A 22735-nucleotide genomic window follows, 5' to 3' on the forward strand; every position below is an offset into this window, starting at 1 on the left:
TGCCTCTTGCTAAGGCTTGTATGGGTGAGCAAAGGATAATAAAAAAATCTACCTCTAGCTTACTAAATGATTTGCACTAAATGAACTGTAGATCCCATTGCAGCTCCCATTTAAGAGGAAAAAAACCCCTCTTAAGTTAAATTGTGGAATTAAGAATATTAGATATGTGGACAAAGGCAACTGCACAAGTTCCAGTTCAAATCCTAAAACGGTTCTCCACTGAACCACTGCTATAAGGCTCCTGTTTCTGAGAGATTTCAACCAAAGTAATTTCCAGCAGATGCAGCACCATTATTTTAATAAGATGGAGCTATTGTGAGGTAAATGATAAAATGCAGATAAATGACACAGTACTGAAATCCCATGTTACTCACTGGTGGTTTTCTTTTCTTATTTCTTTCATCCGTTTTTTTTCCCCCAACTGCATCTTGGCCATTAACAGTTACTTTTCAAGTCTATTGACACTTTTTTTTCTAATTTCAGATACATAGAATGAAGACTATTGCTAAGCACATTGATTTGTGCTTTAGATTGTAAGCCGCCCTGAGTCTTTGGAGAAGGGCGGGATATAAATGGGATTAAAATAAATAAATAAATAAATAAATAAATAAATAAATATCATGTTTTGATTCCGTAGGTCATTCAAATATGACTTATCTTATTTCACCACTACAGAACATTTTTATGCTTGAGAGGCATACAGATGTCAATTTGAGTATGTTTATTATAATATAAATACAATGTATTTCATAAGTTTCATTCAAGGCCTCTGGTCTCCTTTCCTCTAATTCTTTAATTTTAAGTGAGATTTAGGTCAAAGAGATGTGTAGGATCGTGCAATTTTTAAATAGGACATCATGAGATGGAAACTAAATGTTCATTCATGTATCTCCTAAGCGTATTCGCATATTGGAATATAGTTTTGGGGTGGATTTTTTTTTTTTTTGTCACTAAATCTTTCGCTTGTTCAGGTTCTTAGCAAAATATCATTTTGCCCCTGACAGTCCATCAAGAATGATGTCTCAGGACATTGTCTGAAAAATGTGCAAGACACTCACCTTTCTTAAACAATGGTTCTAGTGAGTCACTGGATGGAGGGACACCCCAAGTTCTATGATAGAGAACATGTAGGATTATGTATTGTGTGCAATTGTACTTCATTGCATTGCATTCCATTGCAAATCCTGAATCAATTATTACTGTTATTATTAATACTGATGTGGGTGCATGTGTGTATCAACCAGATTCGTGTTGTGGCTTACTCTTTACAGCACTTTCTAGTTTCTTTCTTATTAAGTAAGAACAGCAATCAACAGAAGTATTCTGGCAAGCAATATTCTGCTAAGCAGTTAGCTCTGTGAAATGCATAAAAATAAAAGAAAAAGCACAACTTGTGGCAGAACAAAGTACTTAAAGTTCAGAGAAAGAAATGTAAAAAGAAGGTACTCTTCAAATAAGTGAGTTTCTTTCAAGAGGATGGGTTTTATAGTTAAATACCTGTTTGTAGCGTTGCATTATTCCATGTAAAAGATTGTTGCAGACTGAACCAGCTTACTTCACAATGCAAATGAATCTGTTTACAATTAATTCTTGCTTGTTATGAAGAAACAAGTATAAACTCCATTTATACTTATAAAATAAAAATTAAAAATAGATATATTGCTTTTAAAAGTTTGCAAGCATTTTGATTAACAGGTTTTAAAGAATCTTTTAAAGAAAAGAATATTGTACTTTATTAATCATTTACACAAATATGCTCTTGGATACATTTTGCATACAAAGTTAAGCTGGAAGGATTAAAATTTCAACTGTTTATGATTTTATTTCAGAATCTCCCTGGAAAACAACATCATGGTAGAAATTCCTGCCTCCAGTTTAAATAAGATGGATTCTGCATATACTTGCTGAGATGCATGTCAGGCTGAAGTGGTCTTGATATATATGGAAGATATAAGACATAGAAGGTGATTTGGAGGAGATTCTCATATCTGTTATCATAAATTATCTTGCATCCTTTTACTCTGTTGTTGAGATGGAGGAAATTGTAATCTCAAGTCTGGTCCTCTAGTGCAGGGCTTTTCACCTTTTTCACCCATTGTACCACTTTTAGGATATGGCAATATCTGAGTACCACCAGTCGCCTAGCAAGGTGTCAAAAACTTGATGACCAAAAAAAAAGACTGTTCGAAGTTACAATGGCACCGAAAAAGTGCCCCCCCAAGCCACAGCTGAGCAAGACACCTTGCCTGTCCACCTGGTGGCGCTCTTCCTCTTTTCCGAGGTTTCTATTGTTGTGACCATTTCTGTTGAGGATTGGCAGTGGGGTGAGGTGGGGTGTTTGGTTTTTATTTTTTCCCCCTTTGCTGGTGGTTGCAGCAGGTTTTGGTGACTTCACGTGACCCTGGGACACTGTGACCCTCATAGATATGAATCAGTCGCCAAGCATCTGAATGTAAATCACAAGACCCTGGAGATGCTGCAACATTCCAGCTGATTGGCACTTCTTCTGGGCTCAGCAGAAGCACCAGGATCAGCACTGAGCTCCAGCTAGAGACTGGCACTTATCCTGGCACTTCCACTGAGCCCTGACAGCCCCAAAGAAGTGCTGATCCTGGCGCTTTCGCTGAGCCCTGACAGCCCTGCAGCTCCAGCCATCTCTCACTCAGGCTTTGCGGTGCTGCCACTGGTTCAGCTCATTCCCCTCTCCCGCTACCACTTTTCTAGTATAGTCGCGTACCACCTGCCAGGTGCTAATGTACCACAGGTGGTACCCGTACCACTGGTTGAAAAGCCCTGCTCTAGTGAAAGGTATACCATCTTTCTAGGGAAAATTTCCTCTTCTTTTATGCCAGGCTTGGCCCCTGAGTGTTTTCATCTCATCATTTCTCAAAAAAGGCCTTTTAAAATTTTCTTTTGATACTATGGACCCGGCCCATTAATAAAACCTGCAGGAGGAGATACAATATTTTTTTGAAACAGCCTTATATTTTAAATTAGTTATCAAACATAGGATTTCAGTTTAGTGTGGATGAAATTGTATGTGTAGTGTTTTCCTAATTTACATAGTTTTACTTTCAGGAGTATATAAAGACTGTAGAATATTCAGTGCCTCCTGAAGTATCAACTGGACCATTGCCAAAGCTTTCTGCAGATACACTCCTGACCATCATCACTAGAAGCCTTCCCTATTGTTGATGACACAATTCTGGCTTCTGCCATATTTCTTCCATCCACATGACATTTAAGAATCTGGGTGTCAGGTTTATAGACCATTTTTGATCCTTGCACAAAGGATACCATTTTAGGTTTAAAAAAACCCACACTGACTGCCTTAGTTTGATAAATAAGACATTTATTTATTTATTTTCACGAAAGAGATTAGCAGTACAAAAATGTTGTTGGAATAACTTTCCTGAGAGGATGTATCTAAGTGCTTTTTGAAACCATGGGTAAAAAAAGCCATATATTAATGGGTTACTGCTGGAGTTGAAGTAACCAAGCCAATTGAGGCCATCAAACAGCACAGCAGGAGTTGTAAAACCTAAAAAAGGGTCAATTAAAATTGTGATAAGACATGGAAACCAACAAATGAGATAAACACCTATCACAATACTTAAGGTCTTAGCAGCTTTCCTGTCTCTGCTTTTAGAAAGCTGGTTAGAATTTTTGTCACCTGAACTTTTCATGACCCTCAGATGTTTTTTAGACACCACAAAGATTTTTACATAAATTCCTGTTATCACTGAGGCAGGAATGAAGAAACCAAATGAAAACAGAACAGTTCCCCACAGTTTATTGAATATTATTGGACAAGAACTGGAGCATGCAACCAAAATCTCATAAACATCAATGTCAGAAGCATATGCTTCAGAGAAAACCAATCCAAAAGCAAAAGAACATGGCACTGACCAGCACACAATAATTAATTGCCTGATTCTAGGGACTGTAATTTTGCGTGAATAATGAAGGGGATAGCAGATGGCGTAGAATCGATCTACTGCAATTGAGCAAAGGTGAAAAATAGACACCAAGCAGAGCATTAGGTCAAAACTGTAGTGGATCTTGCAGAAAGTCATTCCAAAATACCAACAATTTTCCACTGATCTAACCATGCTGTAGGGCATAATGAAGAAGCCAAGGAGGAAATCGGTGATGGCCATGGAAAGGATGAGGAAGTTGGTTGGGGAATGCAGCTGTTTGAAATAGGTGATTGAGATGATGATAGCCATATTTCCAAAGACTGTGGTCATGACAATTCCACTTAAAGATAGATATATGACTCCTCGCATACTCGCAGGCCATGGATTTTCAGGACAGGATCCATTTCCAAATTCAGAACAATCAATGACATGCTTGGAGGAATTAAGAGAAACCATAATGTTTTATCTGAAATTGAAAAAGATATATTAGATGAAGAAATGTATACTACTTTCTGTAGTTCCTAATTAACTGAAAGATTTTACATTAGAATTCCCAGAATGTATCTTGTAATCATAGGAAGATAGTCATTCCTTCAAGATTCAAAATCTTTTGCAGTTTATTTATTTAAAACATTTATATAACCACCTATCTTATACCAAACGCTGAGCAACTGAAAATCAAGAATCACAACATTTTAAAAAAATATGAAATTATTAGAATTATTTAATCAGAAGTTCAGTATAATTTATTCAATCCGTGATAGATTATTATTTGATCATCTCTTTATCTTGATAGAAATAAAATAGTTAGTTCATGTATTACATCATTGCCTTTGATAATTTAGCAGTGACTTAGGTTTATAATTTTATCAATTGTCTCCCTGCCAGAACCTATGTCAATATGCAATTAAACTGCTGTGAAACAAGGAAAAAGAGGTTAAAACAAGGAAAAATAGGAACAATCATTCAGTGAGTGACAAAAACAATAAAGCATGATATAAGACAATGATGTTTTTGCCCATCTGAAAGAAAAAAAGAAAGAAAGAAAGAGAGAGAGAAAGAAAGAAAGAAAGAAAGAAAGAAAGAGAAAGAAAAAAGAAAGAAAGAAAGAAAGAAAGAAAGAAAGAAAGGAAGAAAGAAAGAAAGAAAGAAAGAAAGGAAGGAAGGAAGGAAGGAAGGAAGGAAGGAAGAAAGAAAGAAAGAAAGAAAGAAAGAAAGAAAGAAAGAAAGAAAGAAAGAAAGAAAGAAAGAAAGGAACACTTTTATCTTCCTTCGGAGTATTGTAAATTAGGATATTGCTCCTGAAAATACATGTCACAAGTCTATCTTTTCGGAGTGATATAACAAATACCATCATTTTTCAAGGTAATGATAAGCTAGATGATGATCCTTATGGAAGGAGACAGTCCTTCAAATCTTCTGGCTCCATGTTATTGAAGGTTGATGCTCAGAAACAAATTGGAAGGTTATGAAGTTGATCTGGTAAAAAGTAGTCCAGATTGTATATGAATAGAATCGAGAAATTATTAAGGGCAACTGTAGGCAGACCATTTTTCCACAAGAAAATAAATATATATGTATTTAAATAATGAAACACAAAATACTACAGGTCTACCCATCAGGGAAAACGTAGAATAATGTTCACTCCAATTGATCTCATTGAACTCCTCAAAAGGAGGGTTAATTTATTATTATTTTATTTTAACTCCCCCAGAGCCCCGTTCTGTCTCAATTAACTCTTTTTTTGTTCATTTGTATCCAACTTCTAGTTTCCAGATAATAATGCCAAACTGTTGCCTTGCTGACAACTATTTCTAAAGAAAAAGTACACTGACAAAACGTTTGAATCTAAAATCTACTGTTTCTGTTTGCTTAATTATATGCAAGCCAACTAAGTTTATAGCAGTTTAGTTATAATATTCCAGGTAAGGCAGTCAAAATAAAAGACAGTTCCTCTGTGCCAAACCTCTAGGAATCTCCCTGTTATAGCTTAAATAGCCACAAAAATCAACCGATGTCATTTTACTTACCAGTATCCTGTTAAAATTCTTTTTTTCCTCCTGCATTGTTATTTATTTTCAAAAGGTCTGGGTGAGCAATGCAAATATGCTTCCTTGTGTAGTAAATATGGGTGAGGCAATTGTTGAAATAATCCTAAATATCTCATATGCCTGCCTCAAAGAATTATAATACTATTGGAGGAGACAAAACTAGTATTCTGTGAATGTGAAACAGTTCATTTCTGAAGTCAGGGCCTGGAGTACTGGTCAAGAATGGAGCAGTGGAATAAGCTACAATGCAGACATCACTATAGTCTAATCCAGGGGTAGGCAACCTTGGCTCTTTTATGACTCGTGGACTTCAGCTCCCAGAATTCCTGAGCCAGCATAGGAGTTGAAGTCCACGAGTCATAAAAGAGCCAAAGGTGCCTACCCCTGATCTATTAAATACTACGATAGATCTAAGTGATAGTTGTTAGGGATATTGAATTGTATGCTTTCGAACATTTAGAAAACTCTGTTCCAAGATGGTGTTTTCCAGCTGTTTTCATTTAATTCCCAATAGCTCCTACATATTATGACTGACCACAACTGAGTATGTGGAAAAATGTGTTATCTCTCCAGGCATTATCCCAAGGAATGACCCCCCCTCCTCATCAGAAGGCCAGAAATTTCTGCCTCGAATGCATTCCCATCCACCCTTTGTGCTATTGACTGCTTCCTTCCCTGTCACAGAAATATAAAAGGAAGTCCAGGAGGGTAGCAGATTCCTCCCCCCAGCCAGCATGGCTGGCTCAGGAATTCTGGGAGTTGAAGTCCAGAAGTCATAAAAGAGCCAAGGTTGCCTACCCCTAGTCTAGGGTCTCCTACTTTAGCAGCGGGTTGGACTAGAAAACATCCAAGGTCTCTTCCAACCCTGTTATTCTATGTTCTAAGTGAAAAGCAGCAGTCAAACCCCTTCGGTCAGCAGAGAGACGGTATGATGTGGAGGCCATCTTGGAAAAAAATCCTCGTCAAGATAATCTTCCATACTCACTACGAGTATCTGAAATCAAGTTCCCTCATGTAATAAAAAGTAACTTCCCTGTGCCTTAAGAAAAAAAATGTGCCACAACCGTCCTATATGATGACACTGAAATTGATAATAAAAATAATTTTCTACTTCCTACATTTTAAAGTTACGCTGATGTTATGTAATTTCTGAAACAGGACTATGTGCAAGCAATATGGCTCATTTTCCTTTCCTTATTGTAAAATAATTTGGATATTTTCCACGGGTAGTTTGAGCTTAGCATAAAGCTATGGAAACTAAGATAGCTGCTAATTTTCAGCCCGCCTCCCCTCTTACTTCTTGTAGCTTTCTGCTATCCCCCTTCCATTCCAGAAGATCTCCAGGAATTGTTGAAGTACGAAAGGATTAGTGAAAAAGATGGACCATATTTCACCCTCCCTTTTCTCTTTCCATAGCCCTCCATACTAGCTGTAATTAACCAAGCGACTAGCTCTTTCTCCTAGACTTTTCAGTAGGATACTCACTATCTCAGTTTAACATCCTAAATGAAAGAAAGGCCTTTACCTTAGCATTTCTGGCTGGAAAATACAAAAAGACACCATATTCATTACAAATATATCCTTGTTACTCATGCTAGGTAGAAATTATTAAACTGGTGTTACCAGTTTTATACAAAACCTCAAAATGCCCTAGTTACCTTTCTCCTGGCCAGCAAAACAGGATGCAACAATCAACACTATAAGCAATTTCTACTTTCCTACAACAACTCTGAAACAACACAAAAAGCTTGTCAGGGTTTACATGGTGGAATGCAGAATCAGGCAAAGAATAATTAAGAGCAAACTGAAACTTCCTGAATAGCTCAGAAGTAGCTCAGGGTCAGCATTAACCGCTGGCTATTCTTTAACTTATGTCAAGCTTTGGTGGTTATTGTAAATGCCATGTCAATTATTATTTATGTATTCTTCTCAGATTTCACAGGAGTCTGTAAGAGAAACTTATAATTCTTAAATCCATTCTGGATAATTTTATTGTTTTATCTCTCTGTTCATATGTATGTGTGTGTGAGAGAGTGCTAAGCTCGTAAGCCGCCCTGAGTCTTCAGAGAAGGGCGGGATATAAATGGAATTAAAATAAAATTTTTAAAAAAATTCTATTTTCTACTGAGTGCTAATTTTAATCTCTTTTTCTCCTTGTTGCATTGGTGTAGCCTGAGCCAGTCCCTTAGCACATTTTAATGTAACATTGTCTTTTGGCCAAAACTGATTCCTGTTATTATCAATTTAGTTTTGGGTATTTGAATACCAGCTCCCTTCCGCTGATTAATGACTGCAGTCAAGTTATTTCCTTCTATCGTCCTTTCAGTCCTTCCTCCTTTTTGTAGATATCACCCTCTGCCAAATAATGCTCCTAGATTCAGATGGATAGGAGTTGTAATGCTCTTATTTTGTAATGCTCCACATCAAATGAACATTTGGAATCAAATTTAAAAAAAAATCAGTCATAAGCCTCAGCAAGAATTTGATGACTGCAATGAATGAAACCTGCAGCCACAATGGTGCTGATTCGTTCCACAGTATCTACTCCTGCTACATATATTCTCAAATATTAGTAAGCTTCACATAAATGTATTACTAGAATCTACCCCACTACTAGCAACATGCAGTGCACTGCGACTCCTTCCTTCTTTCATCTCCTACCTGAAGGCTGTTTGCATGAACTTACTGAAATTCTCAATGATCTGTTAGATATCCAGATGATCCCGTTCTTTTTCCAAAACAAATAGGGGTATAATCATGCTGTGCTATTATAACCCAGTATTCAGCTCCCCAGAGAATAGAAGGCACAAGAAAAATTTGCTTCAAATGTTTGGGAGAAGCATTGAGGTTGATAGCTACCAATGAGACTGAGCTTAACTCTCCTGGAGAAATTATTCCCCTCAGAGCCATAATAGTCAAGCAGCTGTTAAAAATTTCTCTGCAGGCAAAATTAGATTGTGCAAAGTTAAGTTTTAAAATTACATGAGTAGGAGAAGAAGAAGAATCAGTTCAGTATGGTAGGAGAGGTTGAATTTAGAATCAGAACTGGAAAAACGCAATTTAGACCACTTGATCAATTTGGCAATCAATACAGATTAAAGCAAGGAATTTGCTAATCATTGCAGATGAAAGTATCACTTTGTAACTATTTTTAAAAAGTCAATCATTTAAAGGTCCTCTGATTAAAGAAAAGAACACAATTACTTGGGCTGCTTCTGGATTTTGTGCCAGAGGTGGAAAAAAAACGAAACTTGGATTTGGGGCTTTGCTGATTAGATAGAAATGACTAGTTTATATTATTATATAAAAGTAAAACACTGAGATTTGAGGAAGAAAAAGTCTTCATCATGGTTCAGTCCAAGCTGGGAATAAACAACATGGCGACTGATTTAGAAAGAAGGTTGCAGTTTATTGAAGAGGAGAGTCAGACAGAATGATGGCTCTGGAAGAAAAGAGAGAGAGCACATGTAGGGAGTGGTTTTTTAATACTCTCTGGGCTCTTGAGGTTCTTTCCTGTTCCTGTTTGAAGCTTTGTATTTCCTGTGTCATGTATTTTGACCTGAGTCTGGGTGTGCCCCTTTGGCATATGTGGGTTAATCTATTATGTCCTGTCTTAGAGTTTGGGTGGGGTATGTAGATTTTACGTGTCTTTGTCTTCCTAAACTTCTAGCTGGAGGCCTCCAACCTTCCTGGATTATTTACATTTGCATTTCTACAGAGCTGATTTGTGCTTGGGGGAGGGAGACTTGGGGCTATTAAGAAAAACTGGGCATGCTTTTCTGCCTCTTTTAAGTTTTTTTGAAGAAATATAATATTCTGCCCTTTTAATATTTCCTTCTCTGGGGAGGCTGACTCCCCACAATGCTATATCTTATTCTACTGCACCAAACGGAGTTGGAAGTCAACACTTTTTTTCTTTCTTTCTTTTTCCCTCTTACCCTACACTTTTCCCCTTTTCCTCTCTTATTTTCCCATTATTTTATTTTGTCTTTTGTATTTATATTATATCTTGATGAACTAATAAAAATTTTGAACAAGACAACCACTGAAAGGGATTCAATCTTCTATCTGGTTGATTGATCAGGATATTAATACAATTGGTAATATATAGCCAGTCCTGATAAGGACTCAAGATGGTTCACAAACAAGGAAAATATAGAATCAAATAAATTGTAACTAACAACAGACCCTCTGCCAAGGCAGCCCAAGTCTCCGTGCATATAAAAGGGTTGTCAGAATGGTAGTTTGTAAAGGTATAAAATAAAGCAAAATGGAGCTCAGGAACCAAGGTGTTCCTTAATGTGGGACCACCACTGAAAAAGTAGACTTCTGGCTCCAATTCTTCACTTTATACAGAATGTGGACTCTAAGTCTGCATGAAGATGCTGAGTGAAATCCGAAAGGGAGAGAATTACACAGATTGCACACTGTGTAATTCTTTATAGATGATAACCAGCACTTTGAATTGAACCTGAAAAACCTAACTGGCAACAGCTGTAATTCTTTGTCTTCCTGGTTGCTGCCTTTTGGATTAGATCCAGCTTTTGAGTCATTTTCTTTATTTTTTTATAAATGCTTTATTGATTTTTTTTACAATAACAAACCTTAGTGCCTGGTGTACAGTGTGTTGTCTTGGTTCATAAATATTTTGGAAAAAACATACAATCAATAATATTTAATTAACAGTCAATAATAATTAATTTTTATATTTCCATAATTAGTATATCAATCAATAATATATTTCCTTGATCTTCTCTTCTCCCAGTAGTATTCTCCTTCTTTGACATTAAAGGTAAAGGTTCCCCTGCACATGCGTTCTCATCTCCATTTCAAAGCCGAAGAGCCAGCGCTTGTCCGAGGACGTCTCTGTGGTCATGTAGCATTTTTTACATGCTTTCAAACTGCTAGGTTGGCAGAAGCTGGGACAAGTAACAGGCGCTCACTCTGCTATGCGGCACTCGGGATTCGACCCACCAAACTGCTGACCTTCTGATTGACAAGCTCAGCGTCCTAGCCCACTGAGCCACCGCGCCCCTTTCAACATTAAACAAATATAATTTTTGATATTTGATATTTTCAATATATAAATGATTAAGTATAAAAATTTCCTTCCATATTCATTCCAACAATAATAGTGTCCATATGTGGCATTTTTTTGTTATCAACTTATGTTATTTTCAGAAAAATCATCTTATTGATTCACCATATATCTTAATTTCATAAATCTTGTTTAAGCTCAATTTCTCCATAATATTCAAACAATTCTTGTCAGTCATAATTTTCTCAGTAATTAACATCTAAATATCTGAATTTTCCATTTAAATACATCATCTCAATATTTTCATATTTCATGTTATAAAAATACTATACTACTTATCTATCATAACATCTACCTATAACATTTTTTCTAATCAATTTATATTTCACTTCTATCTGTAAAAGTTGATTTGTTAAATCACTATATATACTTTTTTTCAAAGTTCTTATTCAGCCTAATTTCCCCTCAATATTTTAATCATTCCTTAATCGTAAATCTTTTCAAACTTAGTTTATTTTTAAAATTCAAACTTTTTATTCACTTACATCATCCCAGTATTTTTATATTTTATATCTTATCAAAAATACTATATTACTTATATCTCTTATCCCTCTTATTGTAGAATCCCTTTATGGCCAAAGTTATCTGTTTATTTAGCTGTATTTAAACAAGTGTTTGCTTGTATTATATTCTATCTGGTAAAGGTAAAGGTAAAGGTAAAGGTAAAGGTTCCCCCGTACATGTGTGCTAGTCGTTTCCGACTCTAGGGGCTGGTGCTCATCTCCATTTCAAAGCCGAAGAGCCAGCGCTTGTCCAAGGACGTCTCCGTGGTCATGTAGCCAGCATGACTAGACACCAATGGCACATGGAACGCTGTTACCTTCCCACTGAAAAATCCCTATTTTTCTACTTGCATTTTTACGTGCTTTCGAACTGCTAGGTTGGCAGAAGCTGGGATGAATAACAGGCACTCACTCTGTTACGCGGCACTCGGGATTTGACCCGCCAAACTGCCGACCTTCTGATTGACAAGCTCAGTGTCCTAACCCACTGAGCCACTGCGTCCCTTATTCCATCTGGTAGGGCAAGTCAAATCTCTTGAACCCATCTCTGGCCGCCTTCTTTTGCCAAATAGTTTTCCAAATTAATATTTTCATCTTATCAGGCAGTTTTTGTATTTTTGTATTTGTTGTTGGGCATGGAGGATACAGAGTACGTAAGATGTATGCTTTTTGTCTCCCAAATAATGATTGTCCTGGCAGTGTCCATTTTGTTAAGTCGTCTTTCTTCTCCTCAGGTTTATTTTGCTGTTCTAATGCATAAGATATCTTTTCCATATTTATTGTTGTATCCAAGTCTTGTAAGTTTTTTCCTGTTTGTATTAAGTTATAATTCCCTTCATTTGTAGCTTTGCCAATTAAGTCATTTTTCTCTAGTTTCCATTCTGTTATCTGGTTTGTTTGTTCATTCTTTACTTTCATTCTCTGGATGTCTTTCGATGGTGAATTTAAGTTAGAAATGTATTCATTTATGTTATCAAAGTTGTGTTTAATCTCCTCGTGGTTTAAAGCTATTGTGATTTGTATCTGTCATAGCATTGCATAAATGTCCTCTTGGGAAGTATTTGTCTTATCTTGGAATGTTGCTTCTAGAGGTCTTTGATCTTTCAGGTTGAGTCCTTCAGGAGTTGGTATTAAATGTGGTTTTCTATCATTTTTTGATGAGTATCCATGTTATCTCCCCCTTTCGAGTAATCCATCGTAAGTGCCATAGTCTGTAATTAGCCGTCAAGCCGGCCAATATTCAAAATCTGAACAGTCCAGTTTTGTATAGTTCTTGTTTTTATATATAATTTGTATAATCCACTGTATTTTCAATTGTCAAGGTTTCAGTAAAATCAATGTTTTATAACAATTCTTTCATTCAAGGGTCAATTGTCAACCAGTCAGAATTACAGTTGAATATATTTAGCCATCTTGAATGCTTCCTGTATTTCTCTCCCTCAAAGATTAGTCATAAATCAAAGTTTTTCTTTTTCTGTAAACAATTCATAAATTTAGACCACAAGCAGAGTATTTCTTTTCCTTCAGACACTTTCCAATCTTATACCTTGCCCAGTTCTTAAAGGTTATTAGAGTTTACGGGGAAAGATTTTTTCTTTGTTTCTGGGAGTTGTCTTTAATGTGCTATGTTCTAATTCTCCACTAGATGTCAAGACAAGAAATTATTCTTATTTTTCTTTTTTATATAATTTCATCAAAATCCTTTAGAATATAACCCACTGAGCCACTGCGTCCCTAATTTCCTTATAGATACAAATTATTATATAGATCTATAGTCAGAAGGTGATGTATACTCACTCTTGAAATAATACTAAACGTCTTCCAAATTCACATTCTACACATTCTTTCCACCCAGTTACTCCTGTTGATACAACCTAAAATTGCATCTGTTTTTTATTTTTATTTTTGCATTCAGTTCACATTACTTGTGTTCAAACTAAAAACAATTACTATCTATCTATCTATCTATCTATCTATCTATCTATCTATCTATCTATCTATCTATCTATCTATCATCTATCTATCATCTATCTATCCATCCATCCACCCACCCCTCCCTCCCTCACTACCCCCTCTCTCTCATCATCATCACCACCATCTTCATTCACCATCATCTTAGCCATTGTCTACCCACTGCAGGATGAAGGCCTCTTCAGCCGGTTTCCAACCAATACCGTCCTGAGTTTTCTTTCGCCAACTGGCCCCGCTGACTGAGCAAGTCAATGCTCAGACACATCTCAAACATTACACATTCTTTTCTGGTGCCACCCTAAGTAGAGAAGGAGACTTTGACTTCCTCTTATCTCTAGTCCTCATAGTGACAGGTGCTTGTTTACATTCTTTGCATTCCTACTTTCCTGTTCTGGTAAAGCCATTCTGTTAGGCTGGACTCTCTGAGTGATTTTATGACCCTACAAATATTGCTACCAGATCAATTATCTCCACCCTGGGCTTTTCCATTTCAAATCTTTTTCTTAAATGAAGGGCTTTGCATTTGTTCAATGTGCTTGTGTAATTTTCAGCTCATTGCTCTTTCATGTCAGCTCATTCAATCTCTTTCCCTGAACTGAATCTACTTCATAAGACTATTATTGTGTGGATAAAATAAATAGAGATCCTGAGTAGGCCACCTTGAATTCTGAAGGCTATAAGACAGAATATAAAAATAATAAATAACCCCCTTTGTGGCTCCAGGGATAGCCACAAAAAGTAGTAAACATTTCTCTAGCAGCATTAGAGAACTAACTAAAACATTTGCATCCTAATCCTTATAACGAAAGTGCTGTAGAGGTATATTTATTGAACTAGCAGTAGGGGATCTACGTTCATCCATCTGTAGCCATTAAACTGATGGGATAGTGCTGGGCACAGAGTTGTTGCTGTGAGGAAAGTTAGAGGAAGGACTGCTCTGTGCAGCTTATTCCTCTTTCATCTCCTGGAGGAAAGATAGAAGTGAAATCTAATGATGGGCCATGATTTAAATCCAAGCATAAATTATCTATGGGAATTGGGGAATGGGGTGTGGGGAGGGGTTGAGACATTTAGCTTGCTTGGAAATGAGAATGAGAAAAGGGGTGAAATTCTGCTTTTGGGGGATGAGAGCTTCTTCATGAGAATAACAGACACAACAAAGCAGGGGTCTCCAACCTTGACAACTTTAAGACTTGTGAACCTCAACTCCCAGAATTCCTCAGCCAACTATACATTTTGGGAGCTGAAGTCCACAAGTCTTAAAATTGCCAAGGTTGGAGACCCCCTGCAACAAAGGACACTATTAAAAAAGGGGGGAATGGAAGAGTTAGCTCTTTTCTTCCCATGCTGATTCTTCTGAATCAACTCAGAAAATATAGCCCACTGGTGGAGCTGGGGGGAAATTAATATGTTTACTTGGACCCTGAAAAAAAGCCGGAGGAGAAGAAAGACAGAAAAGCTAGAGAAGGAGAGAAAGCCAGATGGCAGAATCAAGAAGAAAAGCTGAAGGAAAGGCAAGAGTGACAGAAAAGAAGGAAAAAAAATAGCAAAATGCCGATAAACAGTGGAAGAATGACTATGCCAAATCTGCAAGAAATCTGCACAGAATCAGTATCTTAAAAATGAGCAAACTGTAAAACCTCATGTCTCCAGGTTTCTTCAGGCCAGACATGTCAAACACAAGGCCCAGGGGCCGGATCTGGCCCACGAAGTGGTTTCATGTGGCCCGCGAAGCCATCCTGGAAACAGTGAGGGAAAGGCCCCCACTGCTTTGGCCCTGGCCCAGAGACCTTCCTTCCGCCAGAGACCCTCAGATCTGTCCCACTCCTGCCCAGGCCCCCATAGGCACCCTTGATGCGAACGATGTAGAGCTGGCCACGCCCACCCAGTAGGCCATATGCACTCTAGCCACGCCCACCCTGGCCATACCCTCCCGGCCCCCTGAGGGCAACCGCAATGCTGATGTGACCCTCAATGAAATTGAGTTTGACACCCCTGCTTCAGGAAGTCCCCAGATTAAGAATATCCAACTTAAAGGGAACGTCGAATTACTAACAGGACTGCCTGTTACAAAATGGCAGTACTTAAAATGCCAGCTCTGCCCATGTGCCCAGAATCTCTGAATTGCTAGTAAGAATCCATCCTCACTGCTAACATTGCTGACAGCCTATTTTCACTGCTCTCAATGATCTGTTCAAAAGTTTTCAGGAAAGTTAAGAATATGATGCCATCGAATGAAAAGCCATTGGAAGCGGGTGGAGGATTGCTCTTTGGGGACTGACCAATGAGGGTAGCAATTAGAGATGTTGATAGCAAAAGCCAAAGGCTTAGTATGGCAAATTATGCTCTGAAGGCCAAAATTTGCATCCTGGCAAACATGGGCATAGTGGAGTTGGACAATGCCTATTTCTCCTGTGCTTCAGATTGGCTGTTCTACTGGGTTACAGTAGAAACCAGAGACCTCGTTAACACATCTCTGGGGTACTTCTTGGCTATAATAAGCGAGAGCTACGCAACAGAGGCAGTTAAGGCACTAATGAAGTTAACTGTTGCTGGACTTTTGCAAAATGTTGCTGTCCCAACTGATCCTTTCTGTTTTGAAAACAGATGGCAAGAAGGCTCTCTGGGAATCTACAGTGTTTGTCTAATCGGAAACAAGAAGCAGGAGTTTTTTAATATTTTTTTTTAAGTTCAAGTATACACTTAAGCGGTGGTTAGCTTTACATAAACTATTTTTGGAAGGAATGTAATATCTATAATAAAGCCTATCCACTGGCTCGTAGAACTAAAAGGATGACAACTCAAGTATTCGAGCCAAAGTTCAGAGGACTGCTTTCGAAATTAATCAAGCAAAATTAGACTGAAGAGCTGCATGCGTATCAGTGGGTGATTTTCTAATCCAAGAGAAGTGGTTTCTTATCCTGAAGATGTTCTCAGTATCAACAACTGGCAACAGGTCCTCATTCCCAGGATCCACTAATCTAAACAGACATCCTGATAACCAGATTAAAATGATGTCTCATTGCTTTCCTTCCAATATAGCTCCCATTAGTTTCATAACTGCAAAATTAAGTGTAAGTTTGGCTTCACTTACTTTAGTCTTCAGAATGCTTAGCACCTATTTCCAGTTAAATCCATTTCTTTGCAAAATAGAATACTCCTCAAAAAAAACTCTCATTAAACCTTGCTAGAAAGATTACCACAATTATTTTAGTTTGTATCATATGGAGATTCTTCAAATGTATTGCATATGAATGTAAAGGCTGGAGATAAACGTTACAATGATAATGGATATGTTTTTGTATAGAAACTGAGTCACATTGCAATTAAATCTCTTTTAACTCAGAATTCTGAGTGGGGTATCATCAGTACACTGATGATACCCAGCTTTTTCTTTCCACCCCAAACCAACCCAGTGATGCCCTCGATGTGATGTCCCGTTGCCTGGAGGCGGTCAGTGTTTGGATGGGGAGAAACAGGCTTCGACTCAATCCCACCAAGACTGAGTGGCTGTACATACCGGCATCTCGGATTAACCAATCTATTCCATCGCTAACTATGTGGGGTGAGGTGTTACCCCCCGTAGATAGGGCCCGCAACTTGGGCGTCCTCCTAGGTTTGCCTGGTGCGCCAGTTGCGGCCCTATCTGGACCGAGATGCCCTACGCACAGTCACTCATGCGCTTGTGACCTCCCGGATAAACTACTGCAATGCTCTCTACATGGGGCTGCCCTTGAGGACCACTTGGAGGCTTCAGCTGGTGCAGAATGCAAACGTGTGAGTTGTGATGGGGGTCTCCCGATACTCCCATGTAATGCCTCTTCTCTGCAAGCTGCATTGGCTTCCAGTTGCCCTCTGGGTAAGATTCAAGGTGCTGGTGATGACCTATAAAGCCCTAAATGGCACGGGTCCAGATTATCTTAGGGAGCACCTGCTGCCAGCATCAACTTCCCACAGGGAGGGCCTCCTCAGGGTCCCGCTGGTCAGGGAGTGCTAGCGGGCGATCCCCAGGGGGAGAGCGTTCTCGGTGGGTGCGCCTGCCCTATGGAATCAACTGCCTGTGGAATTCTGGATCGACCCCGACCTTCACTCATTTCACTGGGACCTAAATACCTGGCTCTTTGAGCTATCAGGTCTGGACTGAGGGGTTTTAAGGTTTTAAATTTTAAATTTTAAACTCTTTTGGGGCTATTAATTTAATTTTATTTTAATTTGTACATTGCACTGTTTTAATTTGCCCTGTAAACCACCCTGAGTCCCTCGGGAAAAGGGCAGTATATAAATCCAAACAAACAAATAAATAAATAAACTGATCTCTCAGAGCTTCGAGTACAATCACTGAATAATCAAATTATTACCAATAGCTGATGTTTTGCCTCCAGATTACAAACCCATGGATATTTATTCTCTGCATGTTTTCAGTAAGATCCTGATGACTAATAGCTTCAGAAGAGGTTGTCAAATTAATATTTGTCCTGTTCTGAGTGACAGTCTTCTATACAAGATTTCGAAGCTTTGTTAGACCTTAATTGTGGAAAGTTTAATGAAAAGTTTTTCCAGGGACCTATAAAATGAAACACAGAGATCTCAGGGCCCAATCCCTTCAGAGGTAGGAGCTTGATTGCATTTTGTGAGGAAAGGAGCAACCCAGGTTGTGCTGTGTTCATTCAGGCAGGTTGTTATCAGAGATAAGGGAGGGGGAGGGGTGGGGAAAAGAGGAAAGGGAGAGAGACGAGAAGGGAGGGGATAAGGAAGGGGAAGGGTGGGGGTTGAAGAAGTGGACTGGGCTGGGACAGAATAGCAAGGGGAGGGGACGGGGAGGAGAAGGGTGGGTTGAAACAGGGAAGGGGGAATTCTAATGTCTTTAAGACTTCATCCATGCAGGTTGTTGTCAGAAGGGAGAGGGGAGAGGAGGGGAATGGGAAGGAGAGGGGGACAAAGAGGTACGGTGAGCCAAGGAAAAGATGCAAAGGGAGGAGAGGGGGAGAGTCACACACAAAGGGACACACTTGTGGTCCTAGGTTCTGTGGGATTCCCCAAAACCATCAATGCTGTCACCAGAACCCTTCCAAAAGTTCAGGTTGAATTGTAACTCCTAACATGACAGAAGGCAGAAGGCATATTTTATAGAAGAAAAGACTGAGAGAATATTCAGGCTATCGTATGCAAGAGGGGCCAGTCATCATCTTGAGGGCAGAATATAAACTAGAAAGTTATAATGTAAAGGAAGATGGCTCAGGCTGAACATTAGGAGGAATTCCGCAGATTAAGAACTTTTCAAGCAGAGGAACTATCTGTTTAAAAGGGTGCTGGATGTCCCCTCACTGGGGGCTTCAAATGGAGACTAGATGGCGAACTGGTCATAGTTTAAAGGATTTTTGCAGTGAGCATAAAAGGATGTATTGCACTGAGTTTATGGTCCCCTCCAAGTCATACTTTCTATTATTCTCTGATTCATCACATTAAGTATTTAAGTTTAAATTTACAATTCATTGTTGCTGTTCCAGATCGTCCCATGTTTTGGATGCAGCCTTTAGTATGCCATTCAAAAGCCAAATGCAGCCTTAATTCTCCCCAAAAGGAGCATAGCCTCACTTCGGGTAGAAAGTGGCTAGCCTGTATGAACATTTCTATAATTGCCTATGGCTTGCTCAGTCTTTACAAAAGCCAATAAATATTGTGAAGGCACAGTGTTTCTTCAGTCATAGGAAACTGACATTATAAAAATCGATCTTGTATTATGCTTCATGTTAGATTTATTTTGAAAAACTTTTCTTTCTGTCCAACAAACTCGAGTCAGGTAGAACAGGGCTTTTCAACCAGTGGTGCGGGTACCACCTGTGGTATATTGGCACCTGGCAGGTGGTACGGGACAGCCTAGAAAAGTAGCGGGGGAGGGGAATGAGCTGAACCGGTGGCAGCACCGCACAAACCTGAGTGAGAGACGGCTGGAGCTGCAGGGCTGTCAGGGCTCAGCGAAAGCGCCAGGATCAGCACCAGGCTCCAGCTTCAGCTGATCAGCGCTGATCCTGGTGCTTCTGCTGAGCCCAGAAGAAGCGCTGATCAGCTGAAATGTTACAGCATCTCCAGGATCTTGTGATTTACATTCAGATGCTTGGCAACTGATTCATATTTATGAAGGTCACAGTGTCCCAGGGTCATGTGAAGTGACCAAAACCTGCTGCAACCACCCAGCAGATGGGGGAGGGAATAAAAAACAACCCCCCTCCCCACCCCTGCTGCCAATCAACAGAAATGCTCACAACTATGAAAACCTCGGACAGGAGGAAGAGCACCGCTGGGTGGGCAGGCAGGTGTCTTGCTCGGCTGTGGCTTGGGGGACACTTTTTTCAGTGTCATTGTAACTTCAAACAGTCACTAAGCGAACTGTTGTAAGTCAAGGACTACCTGTACTTCATCACTTTTTTTTTTGGTCATCTAGTTTTTGACACCTTGCTAGGCGACTGCTGGTACTCGGATGTTGCCATATCCTAAAAGTGGTACAATGGGTGAAAAGGTTGAAAAGCCCTGAGGTAGAAAATATCGGGACATTGTTTTTATTAAGAAAAGTATTCAATTTCAGTCTATTAAATAAAGCACACAGGCCAATTCTATTAGGAGTTAAGGTTTGTTAGAAATCATATAGACTGAGAGACTATTTATCTATTGAATGGCAACCTATAAATTTGACTGAATATATGGACATGCAGAATAGTTAATCCAGCTCAGAGTTGTTCAGCATTTATGGTTTATGTCTTTTATAATAAAAATTATCAATATAAATTATTGATTATATTATTTTCAAGCCACAAAGAATTTTTTTGTAAGTCGGGATCTCAGCCCCAAGTACAATTAGTTTTCGTATAGCATGTATCTATAAAACATGAATTCATTCATACATTATTGATAAATAGAGGAACTGTATTTATGTAGCATGAAGTATATTTGTCTGTGCATGACTTTCCTGAGTCTCAATCTTGTTCTTATAAGAAATGGGAGGTGACCATTATCAGCACTATTCAGCTGAAAGCTGGCCATTTTGTTTGCCCATCCAAGTCACTTACTTTATGTACATTACTATATGGTATCTATTGTGCCTCCTCATTTTTGATATTATTTCTTCCTAAGTGTGCTGCCCTCCCACCAACTACGTAAACTAGAACATGCCAAAGAATGTATTTACTTATTTAGTGTATGGCCATGCCAAAGAAGCATGTTTGTGAGGAAATTCCAGTAGAGAGAGGGGGAAAAAGCTTACTCAGGTGAGGAAAATCTTGAATTTCTTGATTGTTTTGAAAGAAATGACAGAAAATGTGATATCAAGTGTGCTGTTTGCCTAAAGGAGGTGGCATTACTGACCATCAGAAGATATTTTGGGAAAATATTAGGATCATTTTAAAAAGTTAGTAACTTAAAAGTTACTCAGCTTAAAAGTACTGAAAAGGCAAAGACAGATTCAGCCACCAGAGTCCAATATGGCATAAAGTTGTGCTATTTTTTTGTATCCCATACTGGTCTCCTTGCAGAATAGAGAGGCCTTCCTTTCATATGTCAATCCCAAAGTCCATGTTGTTGCTGGAAAGAAGTAATATACGCATATTATTTGGTTGTTATCATTTTTTTAATGACCCATTTCTGCTAAACTTACAAGTAACAGCTGAGAGTACAAAGTTACACTAAACTGTTCTTTCACCCTCACCTCTGAGGAGAATAAAATACCAAGGAACTGAGTCTTCCTTTCAATACAGTTTATTCCAAAAATAATTGAGTTCTGGAGGAGTCCTGCTGAAAAACCTTCCCCAATAAAATCAGCTTCAGGGCCCTTCGAAACCATAAATAAAAGTATGCATAAACAATTGGGTTAAACGTTGAATTCAAATAACCAAACCAAACCATTGCATCAATAAGGATGGGTGGGATTGTATAATTCATAAATGGACTCAAGATGGTGCAGAAGAAGAATGGGGACCAGCAAATGAGGAAAACCCCAACCACTATACCTAATGTTTTTGCAGCTTTTCGTTCCCTGTTGTGGGAGATATGATGCTGTAGTTCAAATCTTATCTGTATTTGGCTCATAGCAGCTGTAATGGATCTGGCTTGCCTTTGGGCTATTATGTATATCTTTCCATAGATAAACAGCATGACAAACCCAGGGATGTAGAAGGAAAACATGGAGGCCACCACACCTGAAGTTTCATTGAAAAAGACGAAACAGCCTCCCACACAATAAACGAGCTCGTGGAACGTTTCCTCTGCTCCCACTAAGTTGAGTTGCAAAAAGACCAGCCCAAAGGCAAACAAGGCAGGAAATATCCAACTGATAAAAATCATGATTAGTATAACTGAAGTGTTTATCTTGGTTTTGTACCGCAGTGGGTCGCAGACTGCATAGTAACGGTCAATCGAGATAAAGGAGAGATGGAAAATGGAAGCGGTGCTCAGCATGATATCAATGCTGGTGTGGATTTTGCAGAAGAACTCTCCGAAATACCAACAGTTCTCAACCGATCTTATCATGCTGTAAGGCATGACACAGAAGCCGAGAAGGAAATCCACCGTGGCCATGGAGAGTATCAGGAAATTTGTAGGTGTGTGAAGCTGCTTGAAATGTGATACTGAGATGATAACTGCCAGATTGCCAGCCACAGTAGCCAGGATCACACACAGCATGAAGATGTACATGGACATTTGGATGCTCATTGACCAGCTGTTCTTTATGCAGGAGCCATTGATGGATTCACAGCACAGCTGCACCCTTTCAGAAGGTTCAGATTCATACAAGCCCATCTCAGGCGCAGTGGATATCACATGTACAATCCTATGGCTATCTTCTTTCAATGTAAGGACCGGGAATTCCTTAGCCTTAGGTCATCCTGCAGAGGAGCATCATCTGTCAAGAAGGATAGGTAGGAAGCAAAATATGAATATTTAAAGTTGAGATAAAATCCTCCTCTCTCAACTGCAAAGCACATTAGTCCCTGCCATGTGTGTCTGTGTCTGTGTGTGTTCAGGAAACTGTGTACATGTAAAAAAAGTGTTAGTCCCCTACCAGTGATAACATGGCATCTACTTACATCCATAACTTCTGCTGGATTGTTACCCTAATCTTTTGACTCACAAGACTACAAAATAAGGGCAGAAAGAAATTTCCCTGGTTTTAATTGGGCTTCAGGGATCATCAGAATGCCA

The 22735-nt window shown here is 38.8% G+C and overlaps 2 protein-coding genes and 1 long non-coding RNA gene across 4 annotated transcripts; 1 reads left to right on the plus strand and 2 right to left on the minus strand.

The window, feature by feature from the left end:
* Window positions 1-996: 996 nt before the first annotated feature.
* LOC310631543 lies at window positions 997-16395 on the plus strand. Of its 2 annotated transcripts, none has more exons than XR_014490650.1 (3): window positions 997-1457; window positions 1830-1964; window positions 16151-16395. It is a non-coding gene; the product is annotated as an uncharacterized lncRNA (long non-coding RNA). The 2 variants fall into 2 exon arrangements; XR_014490651.1 differs by lacking the exon at window positions 16151-16395 and adding an exon at window positions 4809-4827.
* On the minus strand, window positions 3357-5625 carry TAAR2 (trace amine associated receptor 2; the record flags this gene model as incomplete). Its single annotated transcript, XM_083350188.1, has 1 exon — window positions 3357-5625. Exon 1 carries the CDS (start codon window positions 4374-4376, stop codon window positions 3357-3359), a length of 1020 nt encoding a protein of 339 aa, XP_083206314.1. The 5' UTR covers window positions 4377-5625.
* Window positions 16396-21120: 4725 nt separating the features above from the next.
* TAAR1 (trace amine associated receptor 1) lies at window positions 21121-22333 on the minus strand (the record flags this gene model as incomplete). Its single annotated transcript, XM_083350850.1, has 1 exon — window positions 21121-22333. The coding sequence occupies one exon, from the start codon at window positions 22331-22333 to the stop codon at window positions 21293-21295; it is 1041 nt and encodes a 346-aa protein (XP_083206976.1). The 3' UTR covers window positions 21121-21292.
* Between the last annotated feature and the right edge of the window lie 402 nt (window positions 22334-22735).

The sequence above is a fragment of the Vipera ursinii genome (assembly GCF_947247035.1).
Source record: "Vipera ursinii genome assembly, chromosome: 1".
NCBI lineage: Eukaryota > Metazoa > Chordata > Lepidosauria > Squamata > Viperidae > Vipera > Vipera ursinii.